The following is a 17,179-nucleotide window of genomic DNA, read 5'->3' as shown; positions in this document are numbered from 1 at the left end:
ATTTGAGTCTATTATTAAAACAATTTCAGGAGTTTGCTGCCTTTTCTTGTGGTTTGATAATGGTTTCTGGATTGTGTAGTCTCAATTTTCCTGGTTTTGTCTTTCAATTTTGCCCATTACGAGGTATAAAGTGATGAAGTTTCAGGAGCTCATTCTTAGCGCTGCTGCTGCTGCACTCTCTCTCTCCCCCCCTCTTTCTAACTCTCCCCCTCTCTCTCTCCCCCTCCCCCCTCTCTCTCTCTTCCCCTCTCTCCCCCCCTCTCTCACCTCTCTATCTCCCCCTCTCTCTCTCCAATTTTGCCCATTACAAGGTATAATGTGATGAAGTTTCAGGAGCTAATTCTTAGTGCTGTTGCTGCTGCACTCTCTCTCTCCCCCCCTCTCTCTCTCCCCTCCCCCCTCTCCCTCCCCCTCCCCTCTCTCTCTTTCCCTCTCTATCCCCCTCTCTCTCTCTGTCTCTATCTCTTCCCCCTCTCTATCTCTCCCTATTTCTCCCCCTCCCTCTCTCCCTCTCTCTCTCCCCCCCTTCCCCCCCTCTCTCTCTCTTCCCCTCTCTCTCTTTCCCTCTCTATCCCCCCTCTCTCTCTCTGTCTCTCTCTATCTCTTCCCCTCTCTCTCTCTCCCCCTCCCCCCTCTCTCTCTCCCTCTCCCTCTCTCCCTCCCCCTCTCTCTCTCCCCTCCCCCTGCTCTCTCTCCCCCCTCTCTCTCCCCCTCCCCTCTCTCTCTTTCCCTCTCTATCCCCCCTCTCTCTCTCTGTCTCTCTCTATCTCTTCCCATCTCTCTCCCCTCTCTCTCTCTCCCCCTCTCCCCCCCTCTCTCTCCCTCTCCCCCTCTCTCTCTCACTCCCCCTCCCCCTCTCCCCCCCTCTCTCTCTTCCCCGCTCTCTCCCCTCTCTATCGCTCCCCCTCTCTCTCCCCTCCCCTCCCTCCCCCTCTCTCTCTCACTCCCTCTCTCCATCCCCCCTCTCTCCCTCTCCACTCCTCTCTCTCTTCCCCTCTCTCTCCCCCTCTCTCTCTCTCTCTCCCCCCTCTCTCTCTCTCTCTCTCTCTCTCTCTCTCTCCCCCTCTCTCTCTCCCCCTCTCTTTTCTCTCTCTCCCCCTCTCTTCTCTCCCCCCTCTCTCTCTCTTTCTCCCCCCCTCGCTCTCTCTCCCTCTCCCCCTCTCTATCGCTCCCCCCCTCTCTCTCCCTCTCTCTCTCTCCCCCTCCCTCCCCCTATCTCTCTCTCTCTTCCCCGCTCTCTCCCCTCTCTATCGCTCCCCCTCTCTCTCCCCTCTCTATCGTTCCCCCTCTCTCTCTCTCCCTCCCTCCCTCTCTACCCCCTCTCTCTCCACCCCTCCCTCCCCCTCTCTCTCTCACTCCCCCCTCTCTCCATCCCCCCCCTCTCTCTCTCTTCCCCTCTCTCTCCCCTCTATCTCTCCCTATTTCTCCCCCTCCCTCTCTCCCTCTCCCCCTCCCCCTCTCTCCCCCTCTCCCCCTCTCTCCCCCCTCTCTCTCTCTCTTCCCCACTCTCTCCCCTCTCTATCGCTCCCCCTCTCTCTCCCCTCCCCTCCCTCCCCCTCTCTCTCTCACTCCCTCTCTCCATCCCCCTCTCTCCCTCTCCACCCCTCTCTCTCTTCCCCTCTCTCTCCCCCCCCTCTCTCTCTCTCTCTCTCTCCCCCCTCTCTCTTTTCTCTCTCTCCCCCTCTCTTCTCCCCCCCTCTCTCTCTCTTTCTCCCCCTCTCTCTCTCTCTCTCTCTCTCTCCCTCTCCCCCCTCTCTATCGCTCCCCCTCTCCCCCCCTCTCTCTCCCTCTCTCTCTCTCCCCCTCCCTCCCCCTATCTCTCTCTCTCTTCCCCGCTCTCTCCCCTCTCTATCGTTCCCCCTCTCTCTCTCTCCCTCCCTCCCTCTCTACCCCCTCTCTCTCCACCCCTCCCCTCCCTCCCCCTCTCTCTCTCACTCCCCCCTCTCTCCATCCCCCCTCTCTCCCTCTCCACCCCTCTCTCTCCCTCTCTCTCTCCCTCCCCCTCTCTCTCTCTCTCTCTCTCTCTCCCCCCCTCTCTCTCTCTCTCTCTCTCTCCCCCTCTCTCTCCCCCTCTCCCCCCTCTCTCTCTTCTCTCTCTCCCCCTCTCCCCCCTCTCTCTCTTCTCTCTCTCCCCCTCTCTTCTCCCCCCCCTCTCTCTCTCCCCCCTCTCTCTCTCCCTCTCTCCCCTCTCTATCGCTCCCCCTCTCCCCCCTCTCTCTCTCCCCCTCCTCTCTCTCTCAATTCAGTTCAAATAAGCTTTATTGGCAGGGCCAAATACATGTTAGCATTGCCAAAGCAGTTGAGTTTCTATAAGAAAAGGGGGGTAATATAAAGGGGAATGGGCATAAGTTTTCTCTTCTCTTCTATAGAATTGAAGTCCGGGATGAGAGTGGACAGTCTCTGGAAGTGAGTGTCCCTCACTGATGAGTACTTTGGGCAATGTAGCAGGAAGTGGTCCTCATCCTCCAGGACCCCCTGGTCACATTGCTGGCACAGTCTACTCTCCCTGGGCTTGTAGGTCTGTCTGTGCCGTCCTAATTTGATTTCCAGGCTGTGGGCGCTCAGTCTGTACAGGCTCAGGGTCTGTCTGTCTTTGGGGTCTTGTAGCACCTCCAGGTACGGGGCCAGTTTGTAGTCTCTCTGCAATGACTGGTAAACAGTTAGTTTTTTGGAGTTTGTTATTTCATTTCTCCATTCTCTGACATGTTTTTCTTTGGAGTCATTCATTATGTTTTTTATTCTCTCTCTCTCTCTCGGCACTGCGTTGCTTTAACTGATAATTGCGCGGTCGTGCGACACTGTACTCAAATAAAATGTAAGTCTTTTTTACCCCTACAATTAGAGCTTTCTTTTGGTGGTATTTGATCACATTTTGTGCCCTATCAACAAAAAAAGACCGACAATTTTGAAAAAAAACCAATATTTTTTACATTCTACTATAAAACATATCCAATAAAAAAAATTAAAAAAATCTAATTTCTTCATCAATTTAGGCCATTATGTATTCTGCTACGTATTTTTGGTAAAAAATTCCAATAAGCGTATATGGATTGTTTTGCGTAAAAGTTATAGCGTCTACAAACTATGGGATAGATTTATGGACTTTTTATTTTTTTAATTGTTTTTACTAGTAATGGCGGCAATCAGCGAATTTAGCGGGACTATGACCATTAAATCCCTGAGCTACAAGAAAATGGAGGACACCCCTCCTCCTCTCTGGGCTACAAGAAAATGGAGGACACCCCTCCTCCTCTCTGGGCTACAAGAAAATGGAGGACACCCCCTCCTCCTCTCGGAGCTATAAGAAAATGGAGGAAACCCCTCCAACTCTGAGCTATAATAAAATGGAGAACATCCCCCCTCCTCTCTGAGCTACAAGAAAATGGAGGACACCCCCTCCTCCTTTCTGAGCTACAAGAAAATGGAGGACACCCCCTCCTCCTTTCTGTGCTACAAGAAAATGGAGGACACCCCCTCCTCCTTTCTGTGCTACAAGAAAATGGAGGCCACCCCCCTCCTCCTTTCTGAACTACAAGAAAATGGATGACACCCCCTCCCACTTCTCCTCCTCTCATATGGAGCTGCAGCCAGAAATAGACAAGAGTCTGAATGAGAAACTCCTGGAGGGATCGGGTAAGATGAGGGAGCATGGAGGAGGAGAGGGAGACTGTGGGGGTCAATGTGGGGTCACTATGGGGGGAGGGGTAGGGAACATGGTGGGGGGCTGTGGAAAAGATCAGTCAGGAGTCGCTCAGCACATCCCAATAGAAGTTACATTCTAGGATAAGAGAAGATGAGGATCCCAGAGAAGAAGGAAAAGCTGGGGAGGGGGAGTCCTCAGTACAGGAGAGGATCACGCTGCACTCCACTACTTTGTATTATCTGCACAATACAGCTGGCCGTACATGGATGAAGATTCTGCATGTATCAGACCAATTCTGACCCATGTGTGGTCACTGTGGTCACTCTACCCATCGTCTTCTTCTGCTCAACTTCCCTGCTGGTGTTTCTTTGCTGGATCCGTGCTGCAGGCTATAGATTGCAATTCTGATCAGTGTATTCTGACTGCAGGGAAGTTTCCCCACCATCAGAACACCATAGTACAGCGAGGAGAGACAGATCACCTACCTCCCCCCACCCCACGCACAGATCACCTACCTTCCCACACACAGATCACCTACCTCCCCCCACCCCACACAGAGATCAGCTACCCCCCCACACACAGATCACCCACCTCCCCCCTCCCCACACACAGATCACCCACCTCCCCCCTCCCCACACACAGATCACCTACCTCCCCTTCCCCACACACAGATCACCTACCTCCCCCCTCCCCACACACAGATCACCTACCTCCCCTTCCCCACACACAGATCACCCACCTCCCCCCTCCCCACACACAGATCACCTACCTCCCCTTCCCCACACACAGATCACCCACCTCCCCCCTCCCCACTCACAGATCACCTACCTCCCCTTCCCCACACACAGATCACCCACCTCCCCCCTCCCCACACACAGATCACCTACCTCCCCTTCCCCACACACAGATCACCTACCTCCCCCCTCCCCACTCACAGATCACCTACCTCCCCTTCCCCACACACAGATCACCCACCTCCCCCCTCCCCACACACAGATCACCTACCTCCCCTTCCCCACACACAGATCACCTACCTCCTCCCCACACACAGATCACCTACCTCCCCTTCCCCACACACAGATCACCCACCTCCCCCCTCCCCACACACAGATCACCTACCTCCCCTTCCCCACACACAGATCACCTACCTCCCCTTCCCCAAACACAGATCACCCCCCTCCCCACACACAGATCACCTACCTCCTCCCCACACACAGATCACCCACCTCCCCCCTCCCCACACACAGATCACCTACCTCCTCCCCACACACAGATCACCTACCTCCCCCCTCCCCACACACAGATCACCTACCTCCCCCCTCCCCACACACAGTTCACCTACCTCCTCCCCACACACAGCTCATCCACCTCCCCCCTCCCCACACACAGATCACCTACCACCCCACACACAGATCACCTACCTCCCCCCACCCCACACACAGATCACCTACCTCCTCCCCACACACAGATCACCTACCTCCCCCCACCCCACACAGAGATCAGCTACCTCCCCCCCACACACAGATCACCCCCCTCCTCACACACAGATTACCTACATCCCCCGCCCCACACACAGATCACCTACCTTCCCCCACACAGATCACCTACCTTCCCCCACCCCACAGAGATCACCCCACCCCACACAGATCATCTACCTCAGCACTCATCTCCCATACATACTGCCCCCATCTTACCCTCAGCACTCCTCTCCCGTACATACTGCCCCCATCTTACCCTCCGCACTCCTCTCCTGCAGAATGAAATGTAAGGGGGAACAAACCCTGTGCATTCAGATGTAAAGGAGAACTCTGCAGATTCAGATCTAAAGGAGAACTCTGATGTAAAGGAGGACTCTTGTGATTAATTTCATATGATTAGAAATGTTTGTAAATCACAAAAATATATGTACAATATTATGTACTACATAACAAAATTGCTGTGCATTGCTTTGTACAGAGGTAATGAATTTATTGTACTACAAAAAAAAAAAAAATTGGCGTGCGCTGCTTAAGCGTTCAGGTTTGGCTTGACGAAAAGGTGGCAACCCTACCCCCAGAGCAAGTTGCTTGCTCTGGGGGCACTCAGCAGGAGGGAGGGGTCAGGAGAACCGGCGGGGGAACAAAGAAGAGCTCATGATAAACTAGGCCTGACCATAGCTCAAGGCTCCCATTTGGAGACACAACCCTTGTTTGGAGAGAGGGGTGTGCTCCAGCCAGGAGAGGTGATCTACTTGGGAGACAAGACTCCATGTTGGATAGATTCCTTACCCACAGGGAACTGAGGGGGGTTTGTAAACCTCTGGAGGAGTGGGAGAACCCCTCTTAAGAGGCCAGGAGTGTCCCCAAGCAACAAGGTGCTACAGCAAAGAGCCTGAGTGAGCCAGGAGAGACAGGGAGCTGGGTCTGAGGGACCAGTGCCATTATCAGCAGTGCTGCAGAGAAGAGAAATAGGTGGCTTTACATTTTTTTTCTGTTAATTGTTTTCGCTGTTGAAAATCTTCTGTGTGGACAGCTGGAGTTTTGTGAACTTTTATGTTTATTTTCTTCTCCTTTCAATAAAAGTGGGTCAGAAAGTCCTTAGACTGCAGTTCCGACTGATATGAATTCACAAAAAAAACGCTCACCACCACAGAGTTTAATTGCACCCCTCATAGCATCTATAAAATGTGCGGATTAGGAGAAAGAATGAATTCTAGGATGCATCACTAGAGGGATCACCAGCAGGAGGAAGGAGGTTCTGATTCCTCTATATAGATCTTTACATCACTAGAGGGATCACCAGCAGGAGGAAGGAGGTTCTGATTCCTCTATATAGATATTTATATCACTAGAGGGGTCACCAGCAGGAGGAAGGAGGTTCTGATTCCCCTATATAGATCTTTACATCACTAGAGGGATCACCAGCAGGAGGAAGGAGGTTCTGATTCCTCTATATAGATATTTATATCACTAGAGGGATCACCAGCAGGAGGAAGGAGGTTCTTATTCCCCTATATAGATCTTTATATCACTAGAGGGATCACCAGCAGGAGGAAGGAGGACCTGATTCCTCTATATAGATCTTTATATCACTAGAGGGGTCACCAGCAGGAGGAAGGAGGTTCTTATTCCCCTATATAGATCTTTATATCACTAGAGGGATCACCAGCAGAAGGAAGGAGGTTCTGATTCCCCTATATAGATCTTTATATCACTAGAGGGATCACCAGCAGAAGGAAGGAGGTTCGGATTCTCCTATATAGATATTTACATCACTAGAGGGATCACCAGCAGGAGGAAGGAGGTTCTTATTTCCCTATATAGATCTTTATATCACTAGAGGGATCACCAGCAGAAGGAAGGTGGATCTGATTCCCCTATATAGATCTTTGCATCACTAGTGGGGTCACCAGAAGAAGGAAGGAGGTTCTGATTCCTCTATATAGATCTTTATATCACTAGAGTCATCACCAGCAGGAGGAAGGAGGTCCTGATTCCTCTATATAGATCTTTATATCACTAGAAGGGTCACCAGCAGGAGGAAGGAGGTCCTGATTCCTCTATACAGATCTTTATATCACTAGAGGGATCACCAGCAGGAGGAAGGAGGTCCTGATTCCTCTATATAGATCTTTATATCACTAGAAGGGTCACCAGCAGGAGGAAGGAGGTCCTGATTCTCCTATATAGATCTTTATATCACTAGAGGGATCACCAGCAGGAGGAAGGAGGTCCTGATTCCTCTATATAGATCTTTACATCACTAGAGGGATCACCAGAAGAAGGAAGGAGGTTCTGATTCCTCTATATAGATCTTAATATTACTAGAGGGGTTGCCAGCAGGAGGAAGGAGGTCCTGATTTCTCTATATGGATCTTTAGTGAAACCTCATATTGAATACTGTGTCCAGTTCTAAAGACCTCACTTACAGAAAGATGTTAATAAGATAAAACATGTCCAGAGACGGGTAACAAAAATGGTGAAAAGTTTGTGGGATAAAACATATCGAAAAGGAATTCAGGAACTTAATATGTACAGTCTGGAGGAAAGAAGGGAAAGGGTAGACATGATTGAAAACAGGGGTTTAGTCCGCACGCATTTGCAAATGCATGCGTAAGCCACAGAGCCTCGTCACGGCACCCTGATGTCTGTGGTCCTAACACTAAAATATGAGTGTCCCCACAGTGGAGACACATGCATTCTGATGGATAAATGCTGGCAGGTGGACTGAAGGGCAGCCCATCCCTTCTTAAAGGTACAGAAGCACACCAGACACCCAGCAAATAGCACCATGGCTGCAAAGGTGCTGGTGCGTTTCTGGACCAATAAACACACCAAGGTGATCTCAAAAAACTTGCCACCGCCTTCATGTGCTATTTGCTGGGTGTCTGGTGTGCTTCTGTACCTTTAAGAAGGGATGGGCTGCCCTTCAGTCCACCTGCCAGCATTTATCCATCAGAATGCATGTGTCTCCACTGTGGGGACACTCATATTTTAGTGTTAGGACCACAGACATCAGGGTGCCGTGACGAGGCTCTGTGGCTTACGCATGCATTTGCAAATGCGTGCGGACTAAACCCCTGTTTTTAACGCGTACTGTTAGGTCAATTTGGTTGTCTGCGAGCTGGTGGTAAGTAGGCTTTGTTTTTTTCCTGGGCATTCCCCAGGCTTTGTTTGCATCTGTTTGTAGCCCTCCAAAGCCGCTTACTGCGATAGCCAGCTATAAATGAAGGCGGTGGCAAGTTTTTTGAGATCACCTTGGTGTGTTTATTGGTCCAGAAACGCACCAGCACCTTTGCAGCCATGGTGCTATTTGCTGGGTGTCTGGTGTGCTTCTGTACCTTTAAGAAGGGATGGGCTGCCCTTCAGTCCACCTGCCAGCATTTATCCATCAGAATGCATGTGCCTCCACTGTGGGGACACTCATATTTTAGTGTTAGGACCACAGACATCAGGGTGCCGTGACGAGGCTCTGTGGCTTACGCATGCATTTGCAAATGCGTGCGGACTAAACCCCTGTTTTTAACGCGTACTGTTAGACAGGTCAATTTGGTTGTCTGCGAGCTGGTGGTAAGTAGGCTTTGGTTTTTTCCTGGGCATTCCCCAGGCTTTGTTTGCATAGACATGATTGAAACCTTTCATTACATCAAGGGGGTGAATACGGTTCAGGAAGGCAGTTTTTTCAATGTGAAACCAAAATCAAGAATACAAGAGCATGACCACAACCTAACTGGAGGAAAGTTCAAAACTAATCTTAGAATGGGTAGTTGATACTTGGAATAAACTAGCAGCAGATGTAGTAAGACAGTCAACAGTAAATGGCTTCAAACATGCTTGGGATAAACATAGATCTATCTTCAGACAATAAAGTTAATGTCTTTTTTTATGTGATGGAATATTTGTATAGAGTAGTTTAGTAGCCTCAGATCATTTTAGTAATTTTCAAATTAGTGTAAGTTGAAGAGTTAGACAGAGTTGAAATATACTTTGGGTTGCATTGGCATTGTAAACACAAATCTTATACCACTGATCTTCATTCTCTTTCAAGTGTCGCAGAGTCATCTGACATGACACTTTTCAGGTCCCTTAATACAAAAATTTTAAATTTTATCTGGTTTTGCATCAAACCTCAACTTTCCTTAGCACTGATGATTAGACAATAGTCAGCAGGGGGGCTAAACTTTGCAGACCATAAATACTGTAGGGCAACTGTACTAGTCAGAATCATGGACTGGTATTACGAGCAGACACCAAAAATTGAATGGGAGTCTGGAAGCCCTCCAGGGACGATCCCTGAGCACTATTCTTTGGTCCTAACGATTTAGATAAAGCTTAACACCTATGACTAAGTAAATGGGAGATAAAAATAACCTGGACATCCCAAAATGGCAAATGGATTCACTCTTGATACCCCTAAAAGTCAAACCTCAGTTCCTATGTGGGCTGGATGAATGTTTTTTGTTCAAATATTTGAAAGTAGAAGGTTAATTGTAACTACATAATATGATATTGGCCACTTCCATGCTCAGTCTTCAGAAAGTCAGAGAAAAATAGGGATTTCCTCACTTGATAATTGGAAATGGAGCTTAATCAAAAACTTTAACAAGCCTCCCATGGCACCTGTGTTCTATAGAGCAGTGGTTCTCAACCTCAGTTCTCAAGTACCCCAAACAGGCCATGTCAATGGCTTGGTATTTTTGACAGCTATTTTATCTAAGAGAAATTCCTAAAACAGGGCCTGTTGGGGGTACCTGAGGACTGAGGTTGAGAACCACTGCTATAGACAACCTATACACTTTGGAATGGCATTCCTGTCTAAAAATGGACCAACACATTGTATTTCTTCCTACTTTGGAGTACCTTTTCCTCTCCAGTCTGTGGCTGAATGGGAAGAAGATCATAAGATCATGATCAAAAGATGTCCCCAGACCAATCAAACTTCTTACTTTCAATTTAACTCCTTGCTTGTGAAATGTAGTGTTAAACTACTAACTGGATTGTACCTCGCTCCAGCTCTGCCCCTCCAGTATTCACTTGAGTGCCAGACTCTGTAGGGGGCAGGAGCGGCTGGGCTAGTCTCCCTGTGGCACTCCTGTAAGGCTGAACCAGCTGCCAGTTAGGCATCTAGGTGGATCCTGACAGGGCCTGTTGGGGGTACTTGAGGACTGAGGTTGAGCACCACTGCTATAGACAACCAATACACTTTGGAATGGAATTCCTGTATAAAAATGGACCAACACATTGTATTTCTTCATACTTTGGAGCACCTTTTCCTCTCCAGTCTGTGGCTGAATGGGAAGAAGATCATGATCAAAAGATGTCCCCAGACCAATCAAATACACTTCTTACTTTCAATTTAACTCCTTGCTTGTGAAAAGTAGCCTTTTAACTACTAACTAGATGGTACCTTGCCCCAGCTTGGCTTAAAAGAGAAGTATGGGTGTTAGGTACCTGGTAGTTGAGCCCGACTGGTGGAAGGAGACCTCTCTTAAGCACTGGTTCAGAAGCCACTGGAGTGGGGACAGTAGTCTACTGAGCACAGTGGGTAGGAGTGCCTGATGCGGATTCTTGCGATGGCCAGCGCAGGAGCTGATGAGACTTCCTTCAAGGAGGCTGTATAGCGGATGCAGGTAGGCAGAAGCGGATCCGTTAGCAGGCAGGAGAAGGATGTTGCAGCAGCAGAACCTGGAGCTGGAAGAGCAGGTGGTGAGCAGCGTCACAGGACACAAGCAAAGCAGAGTCAAACAGTCCGTATCAGCAGGAGATCAGGCAGGTATATGGCAGAAGGGATGATCACAGAATAGTCAGGCAGGCAGGTAATCGGCAACAGGTAACAGGATACAGCAAGGTCAGGCAGGCCGGGTCGGGTAGGAGATAGCAGAATAGTCAGACGGAGCCGGGTCAATTCACAATAGTAACAACAGGCAGATTACAGAACTCAGGTGCAGAGCTGCAGACGAACAGCACCTGATGGAAGTAACTGACATCTATTTAAAGGGACTTTGGCACCAAACAGCGCTAGCGCGAACGGGCGCGCGCACGCGGAAGCGCGCCAGCGCCCCCAGTGGGAAATTTGGCTGAATTGCTCTGGAAAAGCCTCTAGTGCCCCTGCGTGCACGTATGTTAGCCCGATGACCACCAACACGTCCCTGACAATGGGAATAAAAAAAAACATACATACTCACCTAGATGGCTGCAACATTGATCTGATGAAGCATCTATCCCCCGCTGGCTCTACACTGAGAACTGAGTGATCAAAGACAACTGATTGCTCAGTTCTCAGGTCCACTCTGAGCATGGAGTGGTGACTGTCAGTCACCGCTCTGCGCTCTGCCCCTCCAGGGCTCACTGGAGTGCCAGACTCTGTAGGGGGCAGGAATGGCTGGGTTAGTCTACCTGTGGTACTCCTGTAAGGCTGAGCCAGCTGCCAGTTAGGCATCTAGGTGGATCCTGACATGATCCTCATAGAGCCTGCACAATCTGAATATTGGCCACAGGAGTGCAGAACTAAGTGCACATCTGTGATCCATGGGAGAGGTATGGCCAAATGAACTTTGGCCATACTTCTCCTTTAATGCAAGGGACCCTTCTTCACAACGTTGGAGATTATCAAATGTTGGGGATCATTTTTGATGCTATTGCCCCCTAATAAAAGGAATATTGGAGAAAGATTATTGAAACCATATACAAAACTACTTTTGTCTTCCTCCTATCTGACCCTGGGTTATTCTATCTCATAAGACTAATACCTTAAAAGAGAAGTATGGACTTAACGAAAAAAAAATAATTAGACTCACCTAGCTGGATGCAGCATTGATCAGATGCTCTGACAGATCTGTAGTGAGAACTGAGCAATCAAACACCGGTGATCGCTCAGTTCTCCCTCTTCAGTTCTGAGCAGAGAGCTGGAACTGTCAGTCTCCGGTTCTATGCTCTGCCCCTCCAGTGCTCTCTAGAGTGCTGGGCTGTGGAGGGGGTGGGAGGGGATGGCTTGGGCTCTCAGCGGATCTCTGAGAGGCTGAGCCAGGTACCGGTCCAGGCTTCTGGGTGGATTCCAACCATATGGTCAGGATCTTTTCAGAAATGGACCGTCTCAAGGATGTTAGCCGACAGGGGCCTTTAGGCCGCTGTCATCTGAAAACGGGTCACAGAAGTGCAGATCAACTTGCACTCCTGTGACCTACAGGAGAAGTATAGCAAAAATACTGTAGCTTTGGCCTTACGTCTCTTTTAATGCCCAAATACCCAAAAATTTTGAATTATTGCCCTCGCTCCCATGTTCGTGGCTATACCTAACATGTGTGGTGCAAACACCGTTTACATATATGTGCGCGATTTACGTATGCGTTCACTTCTGCACACGAGCACAGATGATGGGGGCGCCTAAAAATTTTTTTCAATTATTTACATCCGTTTATGCCGCTTCGGAAAGTGATCCAGCGGCGAATGAGCCACTTTGACCACTTTCATAAGAAAGCCAGCTGCCAGATGAAATGTATATATATATATATATACACACACACACCAGTGGGGGCTGGTGCTCAAAATTTTTGGGGGGGCCGCAAACAAACTGAAAAAAAAACATCAATCGCAGCTACTGTGCCATCAAATGCAGCCACTGTGCCATCAAATGCAGCCACTGTGCCCATCAAACGCTGTCACTGGGCCATCAAACGCAGCCACTGTACCCATAAAATGCAGCCACTGTGCCCATCAAACGCAGCCACTGTGCCCATCAAACGCAGCCACTGTGCCCATCAATTGCTGACACTGTGCCCATCAATTTCTGCCAGTGTGCCCATCAATTGCTGCTACTGTGCCCCATCAGATGCTGCCAGTGTGCCCATCAATTGCCGCTACTGTGTCCCATCAGATGCCGCCAGTGTGTCCCATCACATGCTGCCAGTGTGTCCCATCAGATGCCGCCAGTGTGTCCCATCAGATGCCGCCAGTGTGTCCCATCAGATGCCGCCAGTGTGTCCCATCAGATGCCGCCAGTGTGTCCCATCAGATGCCGCCAGTGTGCCCCATCAGATGCCGCCAGTGTGCCCCATCAGATGCCGCCAGTGTGCCCCATCAGATGCTGCCCAGCACTTACCTGTCTCGGAGCCGGTCAGCAGCAGTCTCCTGCATGTCCTCCATGTCTTCTTTTCCTCTCTCAGGCGTCCAATCACAGCGCCTGACTATGGTGATTATCTATGGTAATTAGAGCGATGCAGGAGAGAGGGGGCGGCGCTCCTGCACCCTTTATGGACGCACCGCCATTGATATACACTGTATACAGCGATGCTCATTTTTTTTTTCTGCTTTCACCACATCAATGTCATGGTCAACATGTTCACTTGCTTCCTAATATATCCCACCAATTTTCAGATGCCATTGTAATGAGATATTCCCTTTACCTGCAAGTGGTCATAATGTTATGGCTGATCGGTGTATAGGTATTGCGGTTGGCAAGTGGCTAAAATCATTAAAAATGTTGTAGCAAATTTTTCACAAAGCTGAAATATAAAAATGAAAACATGTATATCTAATAATAAAGGTTAAAAGAAAAGAAGGCAATTTTACTATAACCAAATATAGAATATTCTTTATTTTTATCTCTACAGGTGGAATGATGAACTAAGTTTTTGGTCAAGTTAGTCCTCAATAAAAGCAGCAAATGGTCACAAGCCATATGGATGTCCTGAGAGACTGAAAGGTTTTACTTCAGTTCCCTGGATGATTGACGCTGTGCACAAGCCATATCCAAGTACTAAATGTCCTGATTGTTTTAGATGTTCTTCAGCATTAATCCAACCCCACAGGACAACAGGAGAGAGAAGTCAATTCAGGGCTCTGAAAGTGATAACGGCTTTAAGTCAAACCCAAGAGAGATGCTTTATCTTGTTTGGATTGTAATAAAGGTTTTACAGCAAAATCAGACCTAATTAAGTAAGTACCAGATGGAACACATTGAAGGTAATCCATATATGGGTTCTGAATGTGACACCACTTTTATAATACAACCAAACCTTGGACATGAGATTGATCACACTGGAGAAAGGACATATTGGTGTTCTCAATGTGACAAAACTTTCACACAGAAGTCAAACCTCATCCGACACGAGAGGGTCCATGCAGGGGAGAAGCCATTTCGGTGTTCTGAATGTGACAAAGCTTTTTTGTTAAAGTCAGATCTTTATAGACATAGGATGGTTCATATTGGAGCAAAACCGTTTTGGTGTTCTGAATGCGGCAAAGCTTTTACACAGAAGTCACAGCTTATCCGACATAAAAGAGTTCACACTGGAGAGAAGCCCTATCGGTGTTCTGAATGTAACAAAGCTTTTATAGAGAAGGCAAATCTTATTATACATCTGAGGGAACATACTGGAGAGGAGCCATTTCAGTGTTCTGAATGTGACAAAGCTTTTACAGTGAAGTCTAAGCTTCTCAGACACAAGAGGGTCCACACTGGGGTGAAGCCATTTCATTGTTCAGAATGTGATAAATATTTTACGTTGAAGGCCAACCTTATCAGACATGAGAGGGTTCACACTGAAGAAAAGCCACACAAGTGTTCAGAATGTGACAAAGCTTTTACAGAGAAGGCACAACTTATCCTGCATGAGAGGAACCACACTGGAGAGAGGCCGTATCAGTGCCTTGAATGTGGCAAAGCTTTTAAAATGAAGTCCGATCTTGTCAATCACCAGAGGGTTCACACTGGAGAGAAGCCATATCGGTGTTCAGAATGTGACAAAGCTTTTACACGGAGGTCGAACCTTGTCAGACACCAGAAGGTCCACACAGGAGAGAAACCATTTTAGTGTTCTGAATGTGGTAAAGCTTTTGTCGCAATGTCAGATCTTATCAGACATAAGACGATTCTCACTGGAGCAAAACCATATATAGAGAAGCCTTTTCAATGTTCTGAATGCAACCAGGATTTTACAGAGAAGGCAAAGCTTATCATGCACCAGATGGTGCACACTGGAGGGGGGCCATTTCAGTGTATGAATGTGACAAGTCTTTTATACAGAAGTCAAACCTTATCAGACATGTGAGGGTGCACACCAGAGAGAGGCCGTATCACTGTTTGGAATGTGATAAAGCTTTTACAGTAAAATCCAACCTTATGAGACACCTGAAGGTTCACGCTGAAAGTAAATGGTGTTCTGACATTGATGAAACTTACCTGGCACCAGAGGATTCATTGTCTTCATCCTCAGCTGAAGAGAGGAAACTCTTGGAGAATGGGGGGTATTAAAGGGGTAGCGGGTATGCCACTATAAAACATTTTGGGGTGCCCTAGAAGTTTCACACACCATGTCATCCAACAATCTAGTGGAACGGTACAATGATACTTTGAATAACAAACTTGCTACAATTCATGAACAATCAGAGATCTTAAGGATGGATGCAATGAGTTGAGTTTTTACAGTGGGTCACATTTTGTTGCTTTGCAGCCTGAAACGAAGACAGACACAGTTTTTGTTTTACCCAGCTGTATTTACTAGTGCAACTTCTTATAACATCTAAGTAAAAGATGCAACACCAACATGTCAGAAAAAAAAATTCAAAAACAGAATCACTGAGTTGGAAAAAGGATCACCCCCCTTATGTGGGGTCTGATTTTCCTCATTGTTTCACAGCAAATCAGAACCGATGAAAGAAGATTCATACGAAAATTCTCGAAAATCGTTCGTTCTTTTCCCGTACGAGAAAAATTTTGGAGCTTGTCCCTTTAGAGATTTTCATTCAGCACTGTACGAAAATCGTACGAAAGTTCTTTGGAAGAAAATGCTCGCCCGATTCTCTTATAGTGTGTATGAGCCTTTATGTCAGTATTTTATTGGACCACCTTTTGCTTTAAAAAACAGCCTGACCACCTTAAATGCATTTAGAAAATTCTGAGGCCACATGGAGAAAGGTGTTATGGTCAGATAAGACTAAAATTGAATTATTTGGCCTCAACAGCAAACGATATGTCTGGCGGAAATCCATCTGAATAACACCATTCCCACAGTAGAGCATGGAGGTGGTAATATCCTGTTATGGGAGGTGGTAATATCCTGTTATGGGGGGTGGTAATATCTTGTTATGGGGGGGGGGGTGGTAATATCCTGTTAAGGAGGTGGTAATATCTTGTTATGGGAGGTGATAACATCTTGTTATGGGAGGTGGTAATATCTTGTTATGGGGGGTGGTAATATCTTGTTATGGGGGGTGGTAATATCTTGTTATGGGGGGGTGGTAATATCTTGTTATGGGAGGTGGTAATATCCTGTTATGGGAGGTGTTTCTCTGCAACAGGGACTGGAGCACTTGTCAGGATAGAGGGACAAATTGATGGGGTGAAATACCATCAAATTCTTGAGGAAAATCTGCTGCCCTCTGCTAGAAAGTTGTCAATGGGAAGAAAGTTTACCTTCCAACATGACAATGACCCAAAGCACACAGAACAACGAGCACACAGTGGTTGGAGGAGAAAAAGGTGAATGCCCTTGCATGGCCTAGTCAGAGCCCAGACTTAAACCTCATTGAAAGTCTGTGGAATGACTTGAAGACTACAGTCCACAAGCACCATCAAATGTAACTGAACTTGAGCAGTTCTGCAAAGAAGAGTGGGCAAATATTGCAAGGTCTAGATGTGCAAAGTTAGTAGAGACAAATCCCAACAGACTAAAGGCTGGAATTAAAGCAAAAGGTGGTCCAACAAAATACTGACATGAGGGGGTGATCCTTTTTCCAACTCAGTGACTCTGTTTTTGTATATTCTTCTGACATTTTGGTGTTATAGCTTTTACTTGCATGTTATAAGTTAATTATGGAAAACGACTGCGCCACCAAAAGATGACAAGCTGCCAGCACAATAATTAGACAAATTGTGCAATGTAAATAGGAATAAAGTGCACCGCTAAATATATATGCAAATGTGTACACAATAAAGTAACAGTGCAAAGATACGATAAAGCCAATGGCTGGCACCTGTGGCATGTATAAATATTGCAAGATATACAAATGTGCAAACAATATAAAGTGACAGTGCAAGTAAGAAAATTTCATAAGCAAT

The 17,179-nt window shown here is 47.6% G+C and overlaps 2 protein-coding genes across 2 annotated transcripts in view; one reads left to right on the top strand and one right to left on the bottom strand.

Moving 5' to 3' along the window:
- Nucleotides 1-17,179, bottom strand: part of LOC141126655 (uncharacterized) — a 149,592-nt gene that overhangs the window by 56,276 nt on the left and 76,137 nt on the right. The gene's annotated exons all lie outside the window — the stretch shown is intronic.
- LOC141126654 (uncharacterized) lies at nucleotides 3,325-17,165 on the top strand. The gene is made up of 2 exons (XM_073612598.1): nucleotides 3,325-3,633; nucleotides 13,731-17,165. Exon 2 carries the CDS (start codon nucleotides 14,067-14,069, stop codon nucleotides 14,931-14,933), a length of 867 nt encoding a protein of 288 aa, XP_073468699.1. The 5' UTR covers nucleotides 3,325-3,633; nucleotides 13,731-14,066; the 3' UTR covers nucleotides 14,934-17,165.

The sequence above is a fragment of the Aquarana catesbeiana genome, linkage group LG02 (genome assembly GCF_042186555.1).
Source record: "Aquarana catesbeiana isolate 2022-GZ linkage group LG02, ASM4218655v1, whole genome shotgun sequence".
Lineage (NCBI taxonomy): Eukaryota > Metazoa > Chordata > Amphibia > Anura > Ranidae > Aquarana > Aquarana catesbeiana.
This window is presented reverse-complemented; position numbering and strand designations above follow the sequence as displayed.

What these genes read in the sequence shown, in the direction of transcription:
- LOC141126654 (XM_073612598.1), top strand. Translation starts at nt 14,067, where the DNA reads ATGGAACACATTGAAGGTAATCCATATATGGGTTCTGAATGTGACACC.